General features: G+C 41.7%; 1 protein-coding gene across 1 annotated transcript; it reads left to right on the top strand.

The window, feature by feature from the left end:
- Positions 1-5635: 5635 nt before the first annotated feature.
- Positions 5636-8718, top strand: LOC120264818 (receptor-like protein kinase FERONIA). Its single transcript, XM_039272669.1, is given in 2 exon segments — positions 5636-7469; positions 7471-8718. Coding segments are annotated over 2 exon segments (2679 nt in total). The 5' UTR covers positions 5636-5780; the 3' UTR covers positions 8461-8718.
- The last annotated feature ends 8115 nt before the right edge of the window (positions 8719-16833 follow it).

The following is a 16833-nucleotide window of genomic DNA, read 5'->3' as shown; positions in this document are numbered from 1 at the left end:
TTATGAATATTGCTTCAAACATAAATATTGTTGAAAATGATGTGCTAAAGTGAGAGTTTTAGTAAATATTTGTTAAACTCAAATAAATTTTTAGTTTAAGTTTGGTGAAAAAAGTTTCACTGTAAATTAAATGTGCTTTATCACAGGAAACATGCATGAGCTTACTTAAAAATTAATTATTTTGTTTTTTTTTAATTTGAAATTATATAGATAATGTTTGCTCAAGATAAATATGATTTTGATTCAAAGTTTTAAGTTCATCGTAGCTTTAACTTAAAAATAAAATATGACTTGAATTGTTTAATTAAAATAAAAATCTTATTGGTAACTCGATTTTTATACTAAATAATATATATTATAAAAATAATAATTTATATTGTAATACTAATTATCTCGGTGTATAAAACTGATCAATAATTTTTTTTGTTAATATATATATATATAATTTTTTTTTAATAAAACTATGGTTTATTTACACTTATTCAAAAAAATTTATATAATCAAGCCGATGGGTCAATAGCTAGAAATAAAAATTTGACATTAATGGCAGCTGTACGTAGTGACAAACACATGGTATTTATGCATGAAACACTAACTATCTACGTGGTTATATATACATTCCATGCATATACTTGTTGAAAATTCTATTTTACAAAAATATTAATTTGATTAAAATTATGTCACCGTGACAAAAGCCTATTTAGCGTAAGAGTTTTAAACTCCCAAATCCCAATAGAGCTCTCACTGATGAGTCTCACAATAGATATTAATTCTCAAAGATAAGAAGGAAGCAGCTGTGGACCTGCATGTGGTACCATTCAATCATCTCAAAATACCAAAAAAAAGAGAACTATATGCGCAGTTGTGAGCAATATATTGGAAGGCGGAATGGCGCACCAATAGTGCACTACTAGTTACTAGTACAGTAGTACTAGTACGGAATGACGAATGAAGCGAAGCTAAGTAGAGCTCAACAACGTGGGAATCTATAGGTAGGTATAGTATCAACATCATGGAGAGGACACTGAACAACCTTCTCAACTTCTCTGAGTTCTCTCTCTTGTGGCGGCAATATGGTGTCCCCCCAGCTTCTCCATCAACATCCTCCTCATTCACTACTTGGACAAAAAAAAGGTACCATTATATTCCCTCTCCAGCCAGTGAGATTCTCTCTTGTTTGTTTGACAAACAAGTAGTACTTGTTCAATGTGTGAGACATGCACATTCTAGTGTAGCATCAAGATGAACAGTATAAAAATATTGTATTATATATCAATCAGGCATGTATTGTGTTGTTATGTTAGTTTAGTTTTACTTTCACTCTGTTAGCCAAACACGATCCATGCACAGTAGGTGCATGGCCATGTGACTTGTGTGTTAAGCAACCTCCGTGAGATCATGTGCATGTGCTCGTGATTTGTGCATCAATTAACCTTGTGACTTGCTCGCTAAGACAATCGTTTTGACATGTAACAACTTTGCCTAGCAAGTTGTTACATCTCTGTATTCTATATATGCTGGTGACATCTAATGAATTTGCAAGTGTGATTATCTAATTCGCTTTTCACACTCTAGGGTTTATAGAAATAAACTTGATCGGGTTGTGATTGATTGTGTTACTATGTATCTTTAATTAGATGATTGAGATCAAAATACTATATATTTCACTTTTTACTGTACTACCATTTACAAACACAATGACATTTACAAACACAGTGACAGAAATTCAAAACTCGATGAAAACCGTTGGATTTTCATCCGACGATTGAAAACAACGTTTCTAGATTAGAAATCTACTTGCGTGCTTAGATGATTCATTCTCTCTCAATCAATTATATATGGTTGAGAGTCTGTCTAGCACTCACCTGGTGAAGTCATCTTCGTCTGATTTCAAACTCAAGGTAATTTCTTATTCTCACTTATCACAACGTCTCTCTCTCAATCAGTTATGGTTGAGAGTCTGGCACTCGCCTGGTGAAGTCATTTTCATCTGATTTCAAACTCAAGGTAATTTCTTATTCTCACTTATCACAACGTCTCTCTCTCAATCAGTTATGGTTGAGAGTCTGGCACCCGCCTGGTGAAGTCATTTTCATCTGATTTCAAACTCAGGGTAATTTCTTATTCTCACTTATCACAACGTCTCTCTCTCAATCAGTTATGGTTGAGAGTCTGGCACCCAAAAAGTCATTTTCATCTGATTTCAAACTCATGGTAATTCCTAATTCTCCCTTACCACATCTTCTCTCTCAATCAGTTATTGTTGAAAGTTTGGCACCCACCTGGTGAAATCATCTCGTCTTATTTAAAAATCTGGGTAATTTCTAATTCTCCTGCAGCGTTACATATGTGCTGATTTGTGACGTTATGACTAAGGTAGCATGTCATAAACCCAATTGGAATTGGTGTATGACTTTTGACCAGAACTTTGTTGATTTGTGATGCACGTTATTGTTGTGCCTGTTGGTGCTGGACATTTACACTATTATATATATATATATATATATATTCATTATTCACTTGGGACTTTGGCGTTGCATGCGCCATCGATCTAGCCAGCAAGGCAATGTCAAATGGGCCGTGCCGAGTTGGAGGCAGACCAGGCTTGGTGCGAGCCTGTGCAGCAACACGGCCCATCAACAAACTATAGTGGCGGTATAGTGGGCTCGCACAGCCCACCAATTCCGGATGGTTGGACCAACTACTTGGTTTTAAATTTTCATTTAAAAAATAAAAAAAAACTAAAAATTTAAAAAAAACCAAAAATTTGAGAAAAAGTATAAATAATTAATACGTTACTTTGGAAGCATATATATATATATATATATATAATCTTAAAATAATTATGCACCTAAAAGGCTAAAACTGAAACTAATATTACTTTTTGCATATATAAAGTAGCTAGTATTAATTTGGTTGGATATAAAATGCTTCAAAATTTTAGATATAAATATATATATATATATATGGAATATTTACTCTTAATTTCAAGATTTTAAATATACATGAAAGAAATTTTCACATATTTTTTTGTTAAAAAATTATTTAATAAAATAAGTTTAAGCCATATCTATTTCTCATTTACATATAAAATACAATTTCAATATTCAAAATATATGTATTATAAAACTTTTTTTACATGTGTTATTTTAATTATTTTTTAAAAATAATTTTAAAACACGACCATTAATCATATATATATATATATATATAAGGCCCAGGTTATGGGCTATTATCCCCGGCCCAGCACGACCTAGTTAACACATTGACATGTAGTCAGTTCCGAGGCCCAATTCTATTCTTACTTGGGCCAAGCCCACAGTTGTTACGGCACTCTCTATAACCAGTGAAATTGCTCCCAATAATTTAAACAAGTGGTTGTTAGGTTTGTGGGCTTTTTATGCCAATCAATACTCATTTTCCGGAGTCTGATCTTGGTCTTACTATTAATCAATCAAGCTCCCAATTTTCTGGAAAATTAAATTTATGATTGTAAACGTACTGAGGTGGTGCATATGTATTTTGGAACTCGATTTATTTATATAACTATGTACTGACTTTTTGATCTATAAACATTAGATCTTTTGGGTAGGGTGTTTGTACCTTTTAAAGGATATAGATTCGAAACCTCAACTCATGTAACATAAGAGCATAGATATGTTGAGAAATAAAATATGTATTTGTATAAATTTCCGACATGAATTGCTTATATTTCATTTTTTTAAAAAAATACAAAATTTTTATCGTTTCAACTTCTTTAATAATAATTCAATGCTATAAAATAATTAGCATTCCATTATTTTCTATGCACAAAAAAAACCATAACGATTAAAGTGTGGCTTGTCCCATTTCTTTTTCTTTTTTTTTTAAAAAATTTAATTATCAATGACTTTTAGAAGTGTCACAAACAACACTGAAATTAGTGCAAAGTAATGTTCATTTATATACTATAGCACTAATGTTCATTTATTATATAACAGCATAGAGAAATATACATGCACTGTTTATATAGTTATATTATAAATTTTATATAAAAAATTATATTCTCTGCTACTTTAAAGTTATACAATAGAGTCTATTATGAAATTTATTAATCTAGTAGTATTAAATAGACATGGTATACCTAATTAAATCACATATTAATTAGTTTCATATAATAAATATTTAAGAAATATTAAACTACTATAATCAGTGTATTTATCTGCCTATTTATTGACCACACTTGTCTTCTTTATAAAAAACTTAAAGAAAAAAAAGTTATAAATATGTGATCTTAGCTCCTCCATTTATAGTGCATCAATGTGACTCTCAAGTGCTTTCCATCTGTTGCCCTCTGTGACTTTCAGTGGGAATTTCTCTTTATAAATTTTAAAAGCATTTATTGTTTCATTTAAATGTTCATCACTTCATTAAAAAACACAAAAACACAAAAAACAAAAAACCTTAAGTTAATTAAAGCACGCGCAAACTTAAATAGCTTAAGCTGACATCACCTTGGTTTTATGCGAATAAACTAATCTTAACAACTCACAGCATAATTTAAAATTTATGTTAACATAAATCTATAACAAATGAATAAATAAATAAAAAATAATTAAATTAACCCAACTTGGTTAAACCAGACCAGACCACGCCGGCAGGTGCACTGGAAACGCGTCCGAAAACTCACCTAACGAGGCGTTGAAAAAAAGCTACATGGGGTCCATACATCAACGGCTGTCAAAAGTTCTTTTCAAGATCTGACGGTCAGTATCACACCACGTGGCAGATTCGCGCAATTCGTGCCGGCAAGTGCACATGTGAAACCCTGGAGCTTGTGATGCTCTCTCTCTCTCTCATTATCAGAACTCGAAGCCAGCGAGGCATTTCAAGACAAGCACCTCCCTCTTTTAACGCGTTTCTCTTTATTTGGAGACCCTCAAATGTGACCCCTAAAAGAGACCTGTATGCTTTTTTTTTTTTTAAAAAAACTTTATTTTTTTGAGCTTGTTTTGGTATTTTAAAATGGATTAAAATTTCCAAAATTGGAGTTTGGGTTATTGTTAGTGTGTTGCTTAATTTGGCTTGTTGCATTTAATGCTTAAGTTAAGATTAGTGAGGTGGATGGATGAAGTTATTAATTTAATCTTGTTTAAATTAGAAATTTGTTCGGTTAATTATTACTATATATTTGATAGACTCTATTTTCAAGATATTTTTCACAAAAAAATGATTTTATTTAGTAAATTAAGTATTTGTGGTCTTGTTTTCTTTACTATATTTTGAAATATAATGATTTTTTTTAATTCAATAAATTAACGTTTTTAGTAGGATAGCCACAACAACTATCCACAATTTCTCAAACATTGCAAATGAGATATTTTGAAACTTCATAATTTTTTTATAAATATATTTTAATTAAATTAAAATTTGAAAAGCACTTTGATTTTTCTTTCTAGAAGTAAAAATTAACCAGACGGATCATTTTACTTCTTTTAATTAGAATATTAATTTTTTTAATAAAAAAATGAGATTAAAGATGTTAAAAAAAAAAAAAACAAATAGACAAACAATTATTTATACTAAAAACAACATACCCTTTTATAATATATATATATAAACAAATTCGAGTCGGCAAACGAGTTCATTTTCTCAGTCAACATACAAGTCCCTTTTCAATAAACACCTTCTCCACCTTCTCCATCTTCATCACCATCTCCTTCTCCATCTCCAAACCCTAACCCTAATCCCACCTCCATGCACTGATCTCCATCTCCACTCTTCCAATTGAGATCTCCACCATGCTTCCCACTCTTCTCCTTCTCACCCTCTCCCTCACCTCCATCTCTGCCCAGAACTCCTCCTTCTCCGAACCCTACGACCCACGGGACGTCATCCTCCTCAACTGCGGTGCCTCCTCCGCCGACAACGACTCCGACGGCCGGCAATGGTTCGGTGACTCCGGATCTAAGTACGCTCCCTCCCTCTCCTCCCCAGGCTCTACTCCCAGCTCCCAAGACTCCTCCGTCCCCCGTGTCCCCTTCCTTACTGCTCGCCTCTTCTCCTCCGCCTTCACCTACTCCTTCCCTCTCGGCGCCGGTCGCAAGTTCCTCCGCCTCTACTTCTACCCCTCCAACTACTCCTCCACCGCTTCCGCCGCCGCCGGCGTCTTCTCCGTCACCGCCAGTCCCTCCACCGTCCTCTTCTCCAACTTCTCCGCATCCCAGACCGCCGACGCCCTTAACTTCGCCTACATCATCCGTGAGTTCTCCCTCAACGTCTCCTCCAGCGGCCTGAACCTCACTTTCACCCCCTCCCCCTCCGTCCACAACTCCTACGCCTTCATCAATGGCATCGAGATCGTCTCCTCCCCTGACCTCTTCACCAACACCCCTCTCCTCGTCGCTGGCGGCACTCCAATCACCTACCCCATTGAACCAGACTGGGCTCTTCAAACCATGTACCGTCTCAACGTCGGCGGCCAATCCATCTCCCCCGTCGCCGACTCAGGCCTCTTCCGCTCTTGGGACGACGACTCCCCTTACATTTACGGCGCTGGTATCGGCGTCACCACCTCCGCCGATCCCAATGTCTCCATCCACTACACTGTCAGTCTCCCGGAGTACATCGCCCCTGATGACGTCTACTCCACGGCGAGAACCATGGGGCCGGATCCCTCCGTCAATCAACAGAGCAACCTCTCATGGATCCTCACCGTCGATGCCGGCTTCTACTACTTGCTGCGATTCCATTTCTGTGAGATCATCTACCCTTTCACAAAGGTCAACATGCGAGCCTTCGACATCTACGTCAACAACCAGACGGCGCAGGTCGGCGCCGACGTGATCGCTTGGTCCCACGGCATCGGCAATCCGGTGTACCAAGACTACGTTGCCATTGCTCAAGGCTCCGGTCAGAGCGATCTCTGGGTTGAGCTCCATCCAGACAGCTCCCTTAAACCTCAGTACTACGACGCCATCTTGAACGGCCTCGAAGTTTTCAAGATCCAGAGCAGCAATGGCAGTCTCGCCGGAGCCAACCCCGTTCCCCTCCCGGAACCCGACGTTGATCCCAGCAAGGTCCTCATCCCGGCGAATCACGGATCAAAAAGCAATGCCCCCGCCATCGCCGGAGGGGTCGTTGGAGGTCTCGTGTTTCTCGGTTTCATCTTGTTCTTCTGTCTGTGCTGCCACCGCCGCCGCCGGCAGCCACCAAAGGACGGGAAGAACTCCGGCGCCAGCGACGGTCCATCCGGCTGGCTCCCTCTCTCTCTTTACGGCAACTCCCACTCCGCCGGCTCAGCAAAGACGACAACAACCGGCAGCTACGCCCCATCTCTCCCTTCCAACCTCTGCCGCCATTTCTCCTTCGCCGAGATCGAAGCCGCCACCAATGGCTTTGACGAAGCCCTCCTTCTCGGCGTCGGCGGCTTCGGTAAAGTCTACAGAGGCGAGATCGACGGTGGCACAACCAAAGTCGCCATCAAACGTGGGCAACCCTCTTTCCGAACAAGGCATCCATGAATTCCAAACTGAGATCGAGATGCTCTCCAAGCTCCGGCACCGCCACCTCGTCTCCCTCATCGGCTACTGTGAAGAGAACTGTGAAATGATCCTCATTTATGACTACATGGCTCATGGCACTCTCCGGGAACACCTCTACAAAACTCAGAAGCAACCTCTTCCATGGAGACAACGCTTAGAGATCTGCATTGGCGCTGCTCGCGGCCTGCATTACCTTCACACTGGCGCCAAGCACACCATCATCCACCGAGACGTCAAGACAACCAACATCCTTCTCGACGAGAAATGGGTTGCCAAGGTCTCTGATTTCGGCCTTTCAAAGACCGGCCCGACATTGGATCATACTCATGTTAGCACTGTCGTCAAGGGAAGCTTTGGTTATTTAGACCCCGAGTATTTCCGGCGACAACAGCTTACCGACAAATCGGATGTATACTCTTTCGGTGTCGTCTTGTTCGAAGTCCTCTGTGCTCGGCCTGCTCTCAATCCAGCTCTACCAAAAGAGCAGGTCAGCTTGGCTGAATGGGCATTGCATTGCCAGAAGAAAGGCATTCTTGATCAAATCATTGATCCTTATCTCAAAGGAAAGATTGCTCCTCAATGCTTCAAGAAGTTCGCGGAAACAGCCGAGAAGTGTGTCTCTGACCAGGGCATTGAGCGCCCGTCCATGGGCGATGTGTTGTGGAACCTTGAGTTTGCTTTGCAGTTGCAGGAGAGTGCAGAGGAGAGTGGCGCACTTGCTGGTAAGGTCTCCGATGATGGTGAAATCTCGCCGTTGTTGATGCCCGGAAAGAAAGACCCCAATGATATCGATTCGAGGAGTATCGAGATTAGTACTAGTACCACTACTACCACCACGACGATGAGCATCGGTGGCCGGAGTCTTGCAAGTGAGGACTCTGATGGGCTTACTCCCAGTGCTGTGTTCTCTCAAATAATGAATCCGAAAGGAAGGTGAAAGGGAGAGTCTTCTTTGCATTGGTATGTATGTTCATGTTTTTTAAACAAGAAAAAAACACTACTTTTGGTTCTTGTTCTTTCATTATATTTATGCATTATATATATTTGATGAGTTTGAGTTTTCTGGTTGTAAACTTGTAAGGATTACTGAAAACTTCTGGCTGTTGCAATGGTTATGGTTGTAAATTTTCATGTTTATATGCTACATGCTTGCTGATCATGTAGCCATTCTTTGATTACCTAGTGTTGTTGGTTCTGTGCTCTTACTAATTTTTTTTTTGTTTTAATTGGATAGAATATTTGTTTTTATTCCTTAAATTGCCTAATTTTTATGAAATACTATAAGTTATTGAGTCTAAACACTATAATGTTAGTGCCATAAAAAAAAAAAGAAATTGATGCATGATGTTATTTTTAGTGGAAATTGCAAAAAGCAGCTTTAAGTTTGTAAAATTCCCCAGATTAGTTTTTCGTACACACTCATCGCTTTTAAAGTCTATGTTTTTTGAACACGGCACTCTATAACGGATGTGAGCGGAGTGAGTTTCGAAATTTTAGACTGAAAATGCCTTGCGTGGGGAGTCGTGGGCTGCGGCCAATCTCGGCGATTGAGGAGGTGGGGGTTTTTCAGTAGAGGTAACCCCAGAGGCAATTTATTGGGCAGTTTGATTGCTTTTTCTCATCTCGCGTCTTGGTTTTCAGTTTCGAAATTTTAGTCTCAGAAGTTATACTCTCCAGTGAAAGCCTCTGTAATTAGCATTTCGTCGAACTTTTCCCTTTCAGCGGTATCTCGAAGGAGAAGTCCCATAGACTAGTTGGCGTTTCGTGAGTTCTGATCAAAGGTATTGAGTATGGTTTTATATTAGCTATTATTCTGAAAGAAAGATTTTTCGGTTTTGTTTTGTGCTCACTTGTTTTTGTTGGAAGATATTGAAGTCTGAGGGAGTTTCTAATTTGGGGTTTTGTTAGTCTGCGAGGAGATTTCTCGGTAGGGTTTTGTTTTGTTTTGCGTTTTCGTATGTATCGCTATCTCGAAATAGTTTTCTCGATTGTTATGATTTGTGTAATATTTATAATGTCGTTTCAGTTTCGTTTGATATGGTTGCGATTTCTGAAATGAGGTTGACGTTTAAGAAATGAGATATTCTGGTTTAACATTTGTTGTCTCTGTTTAAGTATTCGATCTCTGTTTAACAAAATGGGTCTACATTTTAACATTTTATATCTACTGTTTAATAGCGAGTTTCTGGTTTAAAAAGCATATATTTCACAGCAAAACTTTTTGTCGATCTGCGAGGCTTGTGATTATGGCGGTCGACCTAGTTAATGGGCGTTGCTATTTGGCACGGTTGTGGAGACCTTAGGCGAATTGAAAGTTAACATGACCCCTCGACATTTGGGAGATTATTCGAAGGACACGTTTGCGAGTGTTTGGTTTGGAAAGCCGTATACGAGAGGGCCCTTCTTGATTCTCTTTTGCGAAAAGTGCGATGGTCGCGCGATAAATTCGAGGATCGGGGAAAAGCGCTGTGAGTTTTCGAGACCTCGAGATGTGGCCCTCGTTCTTGCAGTGCGTTGCGATGGCGGCCGCGATGGTCTTTCGAGAAGAAGAAAACCGGTCGGCGTTCGAAGGCGGTATCTATCGAGACCCTACGAGAGCAGCGAGACTCCATCGAAGCACTGCAGTGCGACTTGTTCGACAGGGAGGAGAAGAAGATAATTTTTGTCGAAACTCACGATGGTGTACGCTCGTGGGGGACGATCCTCTTCCCAAATACATCATGCTCGATTCGGCTGGATCGTTGATTACGTCGATGATCTACCGGCCTAGTAGGGCGTCTGGCGTAGGCGCGAGCGACGCCTGAAGTGGCTTATGGAGGATATTCACTGGCGGTAGCGGGTCTGCGAGATAGATCTTGTGGGAAGAGACTGACACGAGAGTGCGTTAAAGGGGTTGCTTCGGTCGCTAACGTCCGGTTTTCTGGTGGCCGGGAGCGGGGAAGAAAGTCCGTTCGGCGAGATCCCGAGGATCTTTGTCTTCTACGGTGAAAGTACTTCACGGGAAGCGGCGGCGGTAGAAAGCGAGCTTGTCGTCGCTCGATGGAAAGAGGTAATAAATCGTGGACATGATGTCTAACATAAGTCTTTAATGTTTAAACATTTTATTTAAGCGTTTAACTTTAGTATTCTGGTTTAACTATTATTACATGCTTAGTTTAAATATTTTTGTTCTCCGTTTAATTATATTCTATAACGTTTAAATATATAGTTTTTATAGTTTTAAAATGAATGATCTCATTTGAAATTGTTTGGTTTACGTATGTTAGTTTCACGAGTGGTTCGTGAATCTTTGAAGAAAAGAAATATTTGTTGGCGCCCAATGCCAAGCGGATGGATGCCATTGCTCAGGGAACCACTTGCTCGAAGGCGGGGATGAGGAGGCGGCCCTCATCGTCTTGTGACTGGGCCCTGGATTCTCCTACTTCCGAGCCCCGCGCCCGCGCGTTCCTCGGCCCGGGAGAAGCCCTCCCCTACCCCGGCGATTGCGACAACCCCCTACCCGACAGCGGCGGTCCCCCAGACCGTGGCAGCCCCTCCGGCAGGTGGCGGCCCAGCGGTGACATTGGGCGAAGATGTCGCGCATGACTCTTATCGCGGGCGTACGGAATATTGATGGCCGGGAGTTTCCCTCGAGCATGCCGCTCGTGTGGAGGCTGGAAGGGCGTTCGCGGCCAGTTGCGCCGTCCCTCGAAAAAGAGCAAAGCACGGGACGAGCGAGGCGTCGGGATTTGGCAGCGGCGAGCATCGTCGGGAAGGTCGTTCAAAGCGGCCACGTTCGAAGAGACTTGCGAAAAAGAGGAGAGCAATCTGCCTCTGTCTCCCTGCCTGGGTGACGATGAAACAATAGTGACACCATCGGTCGGTCGATCATTCTTGGAGTCTATCGCAGTTGATGACATGGCCGTGGCGGTGGAGGGACATCGTAGATGATGTGGCCGTTCTGCGGTTGAGAAAGGTGGTTGACTCTCTTCTCGATGAAATCGTCGACCCGGTGGGCCAGTGCGAAGATGCGGCGTCGAGATGGACACGATCCACGAAGGTCGAGAAACGAGTTAAGGGTGTGTCTCCCGATGATCTTTGATTGTCGTAGCCCGCGGTTGAGAAGATCGTCCGAATCCGATTCTGAGTGGCGAGTGGCCAAACGATCTGCTGACCCAGCGGGACACGATCCCACCAGCACAAGAACCAGTATGAGGAAGTGTACTGCGGTTGATCTTTGTCGCGTCGTCCCAGCGTCGAAGCCGGACGCGATCCAGCACAAGAACAACAATGTAAGGATGTGCTGCGGTTGATCTCTGTCAGCCGTCGATCCGCGTCGAAGGAAGATCTTTGATGAAGACCAAGCAGAAAGCGAGAGAGATGATCGAGGCCGATCGAAAAATTGGACCGGGGACGGCTCGGAAAGCTTTTATTAGAAGAAGAAGAAATGGGTTGGCTGAGTCGTCTTACTCGAAATCTGACGAGGAGTTGATGAGGATCTTCCTCAGTTGCTCATGAGACGAGGTAAGTGTAACGTTTTTATGATATTGTTTAAAGGGTTTCTTATAGTGTTTAACTATTACCTAATAGTGTTTAATACCATTATGTTATCATTTAAGTTTTTCAGCCTTCTAGTTTAATTATATATAATATCATGTAACGATTGATAATATCGTTTAAATATTTCTGATATGGTCTTCTAATATACATTGTCGTTTAACCTCAGCATTCGTGTCGTGTGGAAGAATAGTTGTTTGTCGATGTCACTGACGAGGTTACTCTGTTGCTTGAGGGAAGGAGATGGTCGTGATGATGTGATGGGCGACTTTCGTGTGCATAGTACTAAAGTCGGTGACGAAGACCGTATCCTTCTGAGCGCCTCCGTCATCGGAGCCAGCTTCTTGTTGTTTATGTATCAGCGGAGACGGCCTTTATGTAGCCTGATTATGGCTATGATCGGGGATGCTGTCGCATGACTGCATGAAGTTCAAATTGTCGTCCTCCAGATAATCATGAATGGCGACTTCCATGTCGTAGATCACAGACGATGATAAACAAGAATACGGGCGTTATTCTTCGTATCGAGGAGTGACGATAAGGGCAGCGTTGGACATGGTAAAGTTCTTTAATTATGTCAGATTAATATCATGTTTGGTATTTAAATCGGTATTCTAATCTCGACTTGCGTATCTCGACGGTAGGAATCTATTCGACGTTTGTGTCGATATGGAGTTAAGCGGTCGGCGGCGAAATGCCGCTGCGTGCTGCCGCGAAACCCAGCGCGAAACAAGGAAGCGTCGATTGCGGCGTACGTGCGTCATGCGGTTTATCGGCGAGTGCTGTAGGGGTGAGAGATTACTGACTACCGCAGACGGAGCGTTCCTTACCTCGGATTACGGTATGTTACCGCATACTTAGGAGGGAGGCGGTAGGCGTCCGTGACAAAGGGGTCGTCGCGGCGGGTTAAGTGCATTTTTGAATAACATGTCTTGTATATCGTATCGATTTTGTTTTCAAATGTAAATACGGACAAATTCAATTCATTGTTTTTCGTGTTCGAAGAACATGACTTATATATCTTAATGTAAATTTTGTTTGTTTTTGAATTGTAAAGCGGGTTAAATTCCATTCGGTTTTTATTCGTTGTTTAATTTACGTTGTAATTGTGTACGTTTCACTTTCGTTGTTTAAATATAGTATATATCGTTTAAACATCGGTTTTAAATATTTCAAATTACGGTGTACAGTTTAAAATAACACTTTCTACGTTTAAATGAATGCACTTATTGTTTAACTAAATATGGAAAGTTGCCCATCGATCACGTGATTGATTCATTGTTTTTGTTTTCGAAGAACATGACTTGTATATCTCGATGTAAATTTTGTTTGTTTTTCGATTGTAAGGCGAGGGTTAAATTTCATTCGAGTTCATTTCAGTTGTTTAATTTACGTTGTAGTTGTATACATTTCCGTTTCATTGTTTAAATATACCATATATCGTTTAAACATCGGTTGAAATATTTAATTCTGAGTGTGTCAGGTTTAAAAATAACAATGTCTCAAAGTGTAAATACATTCGATTAGTTATAAATACACAATGTTTCCACCATCGTCGTCGGTTTATTAACAATGCCTAGTCGGCGGCAGTTTTCATTTCTGCAGATGCGTCGATTGTGCGGATCCTTGGCGGTGGCTGCCCGATGTAACTTCGCGCGGACGTCAACGCTGCGACTCGATCCTCTTTCGTCTAGGCCTTGGCTGCCTTCTAATCAGGCGGTGCATGAGCGAAGCTCGCGATTTCCGTCTAAAGACTGCATCGTGACGTCGGGTATGGGGAATATAAGCTTCCCTTGTATGCCCGGTTTGTAATTATCGGCGGTGAAGTACCCGCTCATCGTCGATGTCGTTGGTGTGCATACTGCGTTATTCTTTGCTTGTGACATGTTTTACCGAGGGATACCATAAACTTGCCACCTTCGGCGTGAACAAGTTCGATGGCGAGATCCGGGAGTTCTTTGCGTTGGTCGATCGGCCCGTAGCGATCGTGACGCTGAGCGACCAACACGAAGATTTGGTGTCACTCAGCCGATGATCTCTAACCCGAATGTATGTCGGGCGTAAGTGGGTCTCCCGTTTGAGTCGGCTTGCTCGCATGGGATTTACATAACGTGCGCGTCGACTTGACACAGCGAAATAAGGTTAAACAAAGGCGGTGATGGTTAAATAATTAGATCGACATGTTTAAACATTATTGTAATTAAATAAGCGAAATGATTAATATTTAAAAGTCGGGGAAAAAGTGTAATTAAACAAAAGATTGAGAATGTTTAAAGGGTAATACTAAATGTTAAGTGTAAAATCGACATTCGCTGAGACCTTATGGAGTCGACCATTTTTACGTCATGGGTAAATGGCGAGCTTCCTTGATCAAGCGTTGAGCGACTCGTGACGTTCGAATACATCTCACGCAGCGATCACCTCCAGAGCAGATAATTCGACGATGTGCCATATCAGGTTATTAATCGACCCGGTGATGAGCTTGGGTGATATGGCCTGCGGATTCATTCGCGGTATCGTCGAAATCTTTAGCGGGTGGATGCCCTAGCGCGATCGCGAGCATATAGACCCGGCACTCCTCCTCGATGCTGCCCCAAGTCGGCGGTTGGCTTCGTAAAAATTGGCCTCGAAATGTCGAAGGCGATGCGCGTGTGGCGAAGAAGGGAAGACTCTGCAATTGCGCTCACAGAGGCCCTTGGACTGTCGAAGCCAGCGAAGGTAATTATCTCAGTGATAATCTCGGCCCTCGTATAAAGGCGTCGTGACTTAGATATGAACCCAGAGTCGATTGGCGTCGGTCTCGTTGTCGACTATACTCAGAAGGCGGCGTGGAAAAAAACCATTGTTACCATCTTTCACTGTGGCGCGGTGAGTGTGCCCGATATTTTTCCAAGGAGGTGGGTACCGTCGAAAGCGAGCGGCACGCAAGCCCTCTTGAATCCCGATACGCGTTGAAAGAAAGAATGCCGCGTTTAAAAGCGATCATCGATCTCTCCCAGCGATCGCTTGCAGCTGCTAGGGATTTGTCTCGGCCACCTTATCCACGTACAAAGCAAGCGGTCATGGCGCGGAGATGTCAGCTGCCGTCGAGGACCACCGGGCGTACTCTTTTTCCCCAACCAAGCACTGCTTGTATGGTATGTGGACACCATGTTCCCATAGCGTGTCATACGAATGTCGATGGCCTTATACTGAGGGCGGTCGTGCAGCTACGAGATCACTCGTGCGCTAACCCATTTTTGGGCGCTTTTCGGATGTGGCCTTGAACCTATGCCACCACCGCAAGTGTGTGAGCGGGTTGATTGTCTTGATTACAAAGTATTTTTTTGTTATACTCTTTTTGATGCGTGAAGGCAGCACGGCGAAAGCATCGGCTGCATTCAGCGATCGCTTCGATGTTTTTCGTTCTTTATGATTTGAAGTCAAAATTCCTTTTGATTGCATGATTTGAAATACGTCCACGAAATGTTCGACACCGTCAGCGTTGACCAATATCCAGCGACAACGCTTGAGAATGATCGGCGAGGAAGAAGACATCCAGCCGTCCGGAGTCGCCGTAGGGATGAATGGGGAGCTCTCGCGAATCAGAATTCTGCTGACACTCGGTCGAATGAAAAAGATCGATATGTTAGCGGAGAATATAATGTTTTAGCGATAATGACAATAGTTAAGCGTTAAATTAAATACTTAAACAATTAACTAATAACGTAAAGGACTAGTCCGATATGTTAACGATGGCGGACGTATTTAAACGATAATGACCCCAGAACAAGTGAAATAATTAAAAAGAAAAGGAACTTCTGACGAGTAAACCTCGTTTTCGTTAGGATCGGCGATGGCGCATTTTTACGTCTCGACGACAGAGATCGACTACTGACACATTTGAAGATGGAGTGGACGTGGCGCATCCGATGGAAGTCGACGTCGTTTTTCTATTAGTGACGGTTTTATATCCATACGGTGTGATGAACTTAACCACGACGAGAGAAACTTGAGACCACTATCGACTCAGTATCTCGGCTAACACCAATTCGAAAGTGCGGTACGTGAGCGTTAGCGCTCTTTCCCTCCCGTTGAATCTAGCGATACCCAGAAAACTTTCCATAATATATCGATTGAAAACCAGATCGTCTGAACCAAATGAAATGAAGAACAAAAGCGAAGGCGACGAAGAAGAAGTAGAAGATGTAAAGAACAAGCGGCGATCGAGGCTGCGAACAAAAAAAGTCTGCGAGTTGTATGCATAGAGGTTAGACTAGGCGTGATGTGATTGGGCGGTATTTTTCCCTCCATCCCAGGCGAAAGGAAATATATGTCGTTGTCGCGAGGAAGACATGTTGTCGTCGTTCGAGATGAAAGTTCTCGACTCGACATGAGTCTACTATATGGCGTCGAGCTTTTTTTATGTTTAAGCAGGATACATATAGTGTTTAAAATAACGGTTAGCTGATTTTAGCTAAAAGTACTATGTCATGTAAATAATATGTTATTGTTTAAATTGAATGCTTTTCAGCTGACATCAGCGTTGCTAGATGGGTACCTCACGAGGTCATTTGTTTAAACATATTTTACGTATTTTTCTTAAAGCACGTTGTCGTTGTTTAAAAGAGTAACTTGAGTATTGTTTAACTTTTTCTATTGTTTCTGATAGCGTTTTTTTGTTTCCCGCATTGTTTTACTAGGTCTACGTTTAAATTTGAAGTTCGCGGTCGAAATCCGATTGTTTTACGTTTTATTTATAAAAGATTTACGACATTTACTAACATTCTACGAG

This window comes from Dioscorea cayenensis, chromosome 7 (assembly GCF_009730915.1).
Source record: "Dioscorea cayenensis subsp. rotundata cultivar TDr96_F1 chromosome 7, TDr96_F1_v2_PseudoChromosome.rev07_lg8_w22 25.fasta, whole genome shotgun sequence".
Taxonomy (NCBI): Eukaryota; Viridiplantae; Streptophyta; class Magnoliopsida; order Dioscoreales; family Dioscoreaceae; genus Dioscorea; species Dioscorea cayenensis.
The sequence above is the reverse complement of the archived record's forward strand: the minus strand, read 5'-3'. Positions and strand labels throughout refer to the sequence as shown.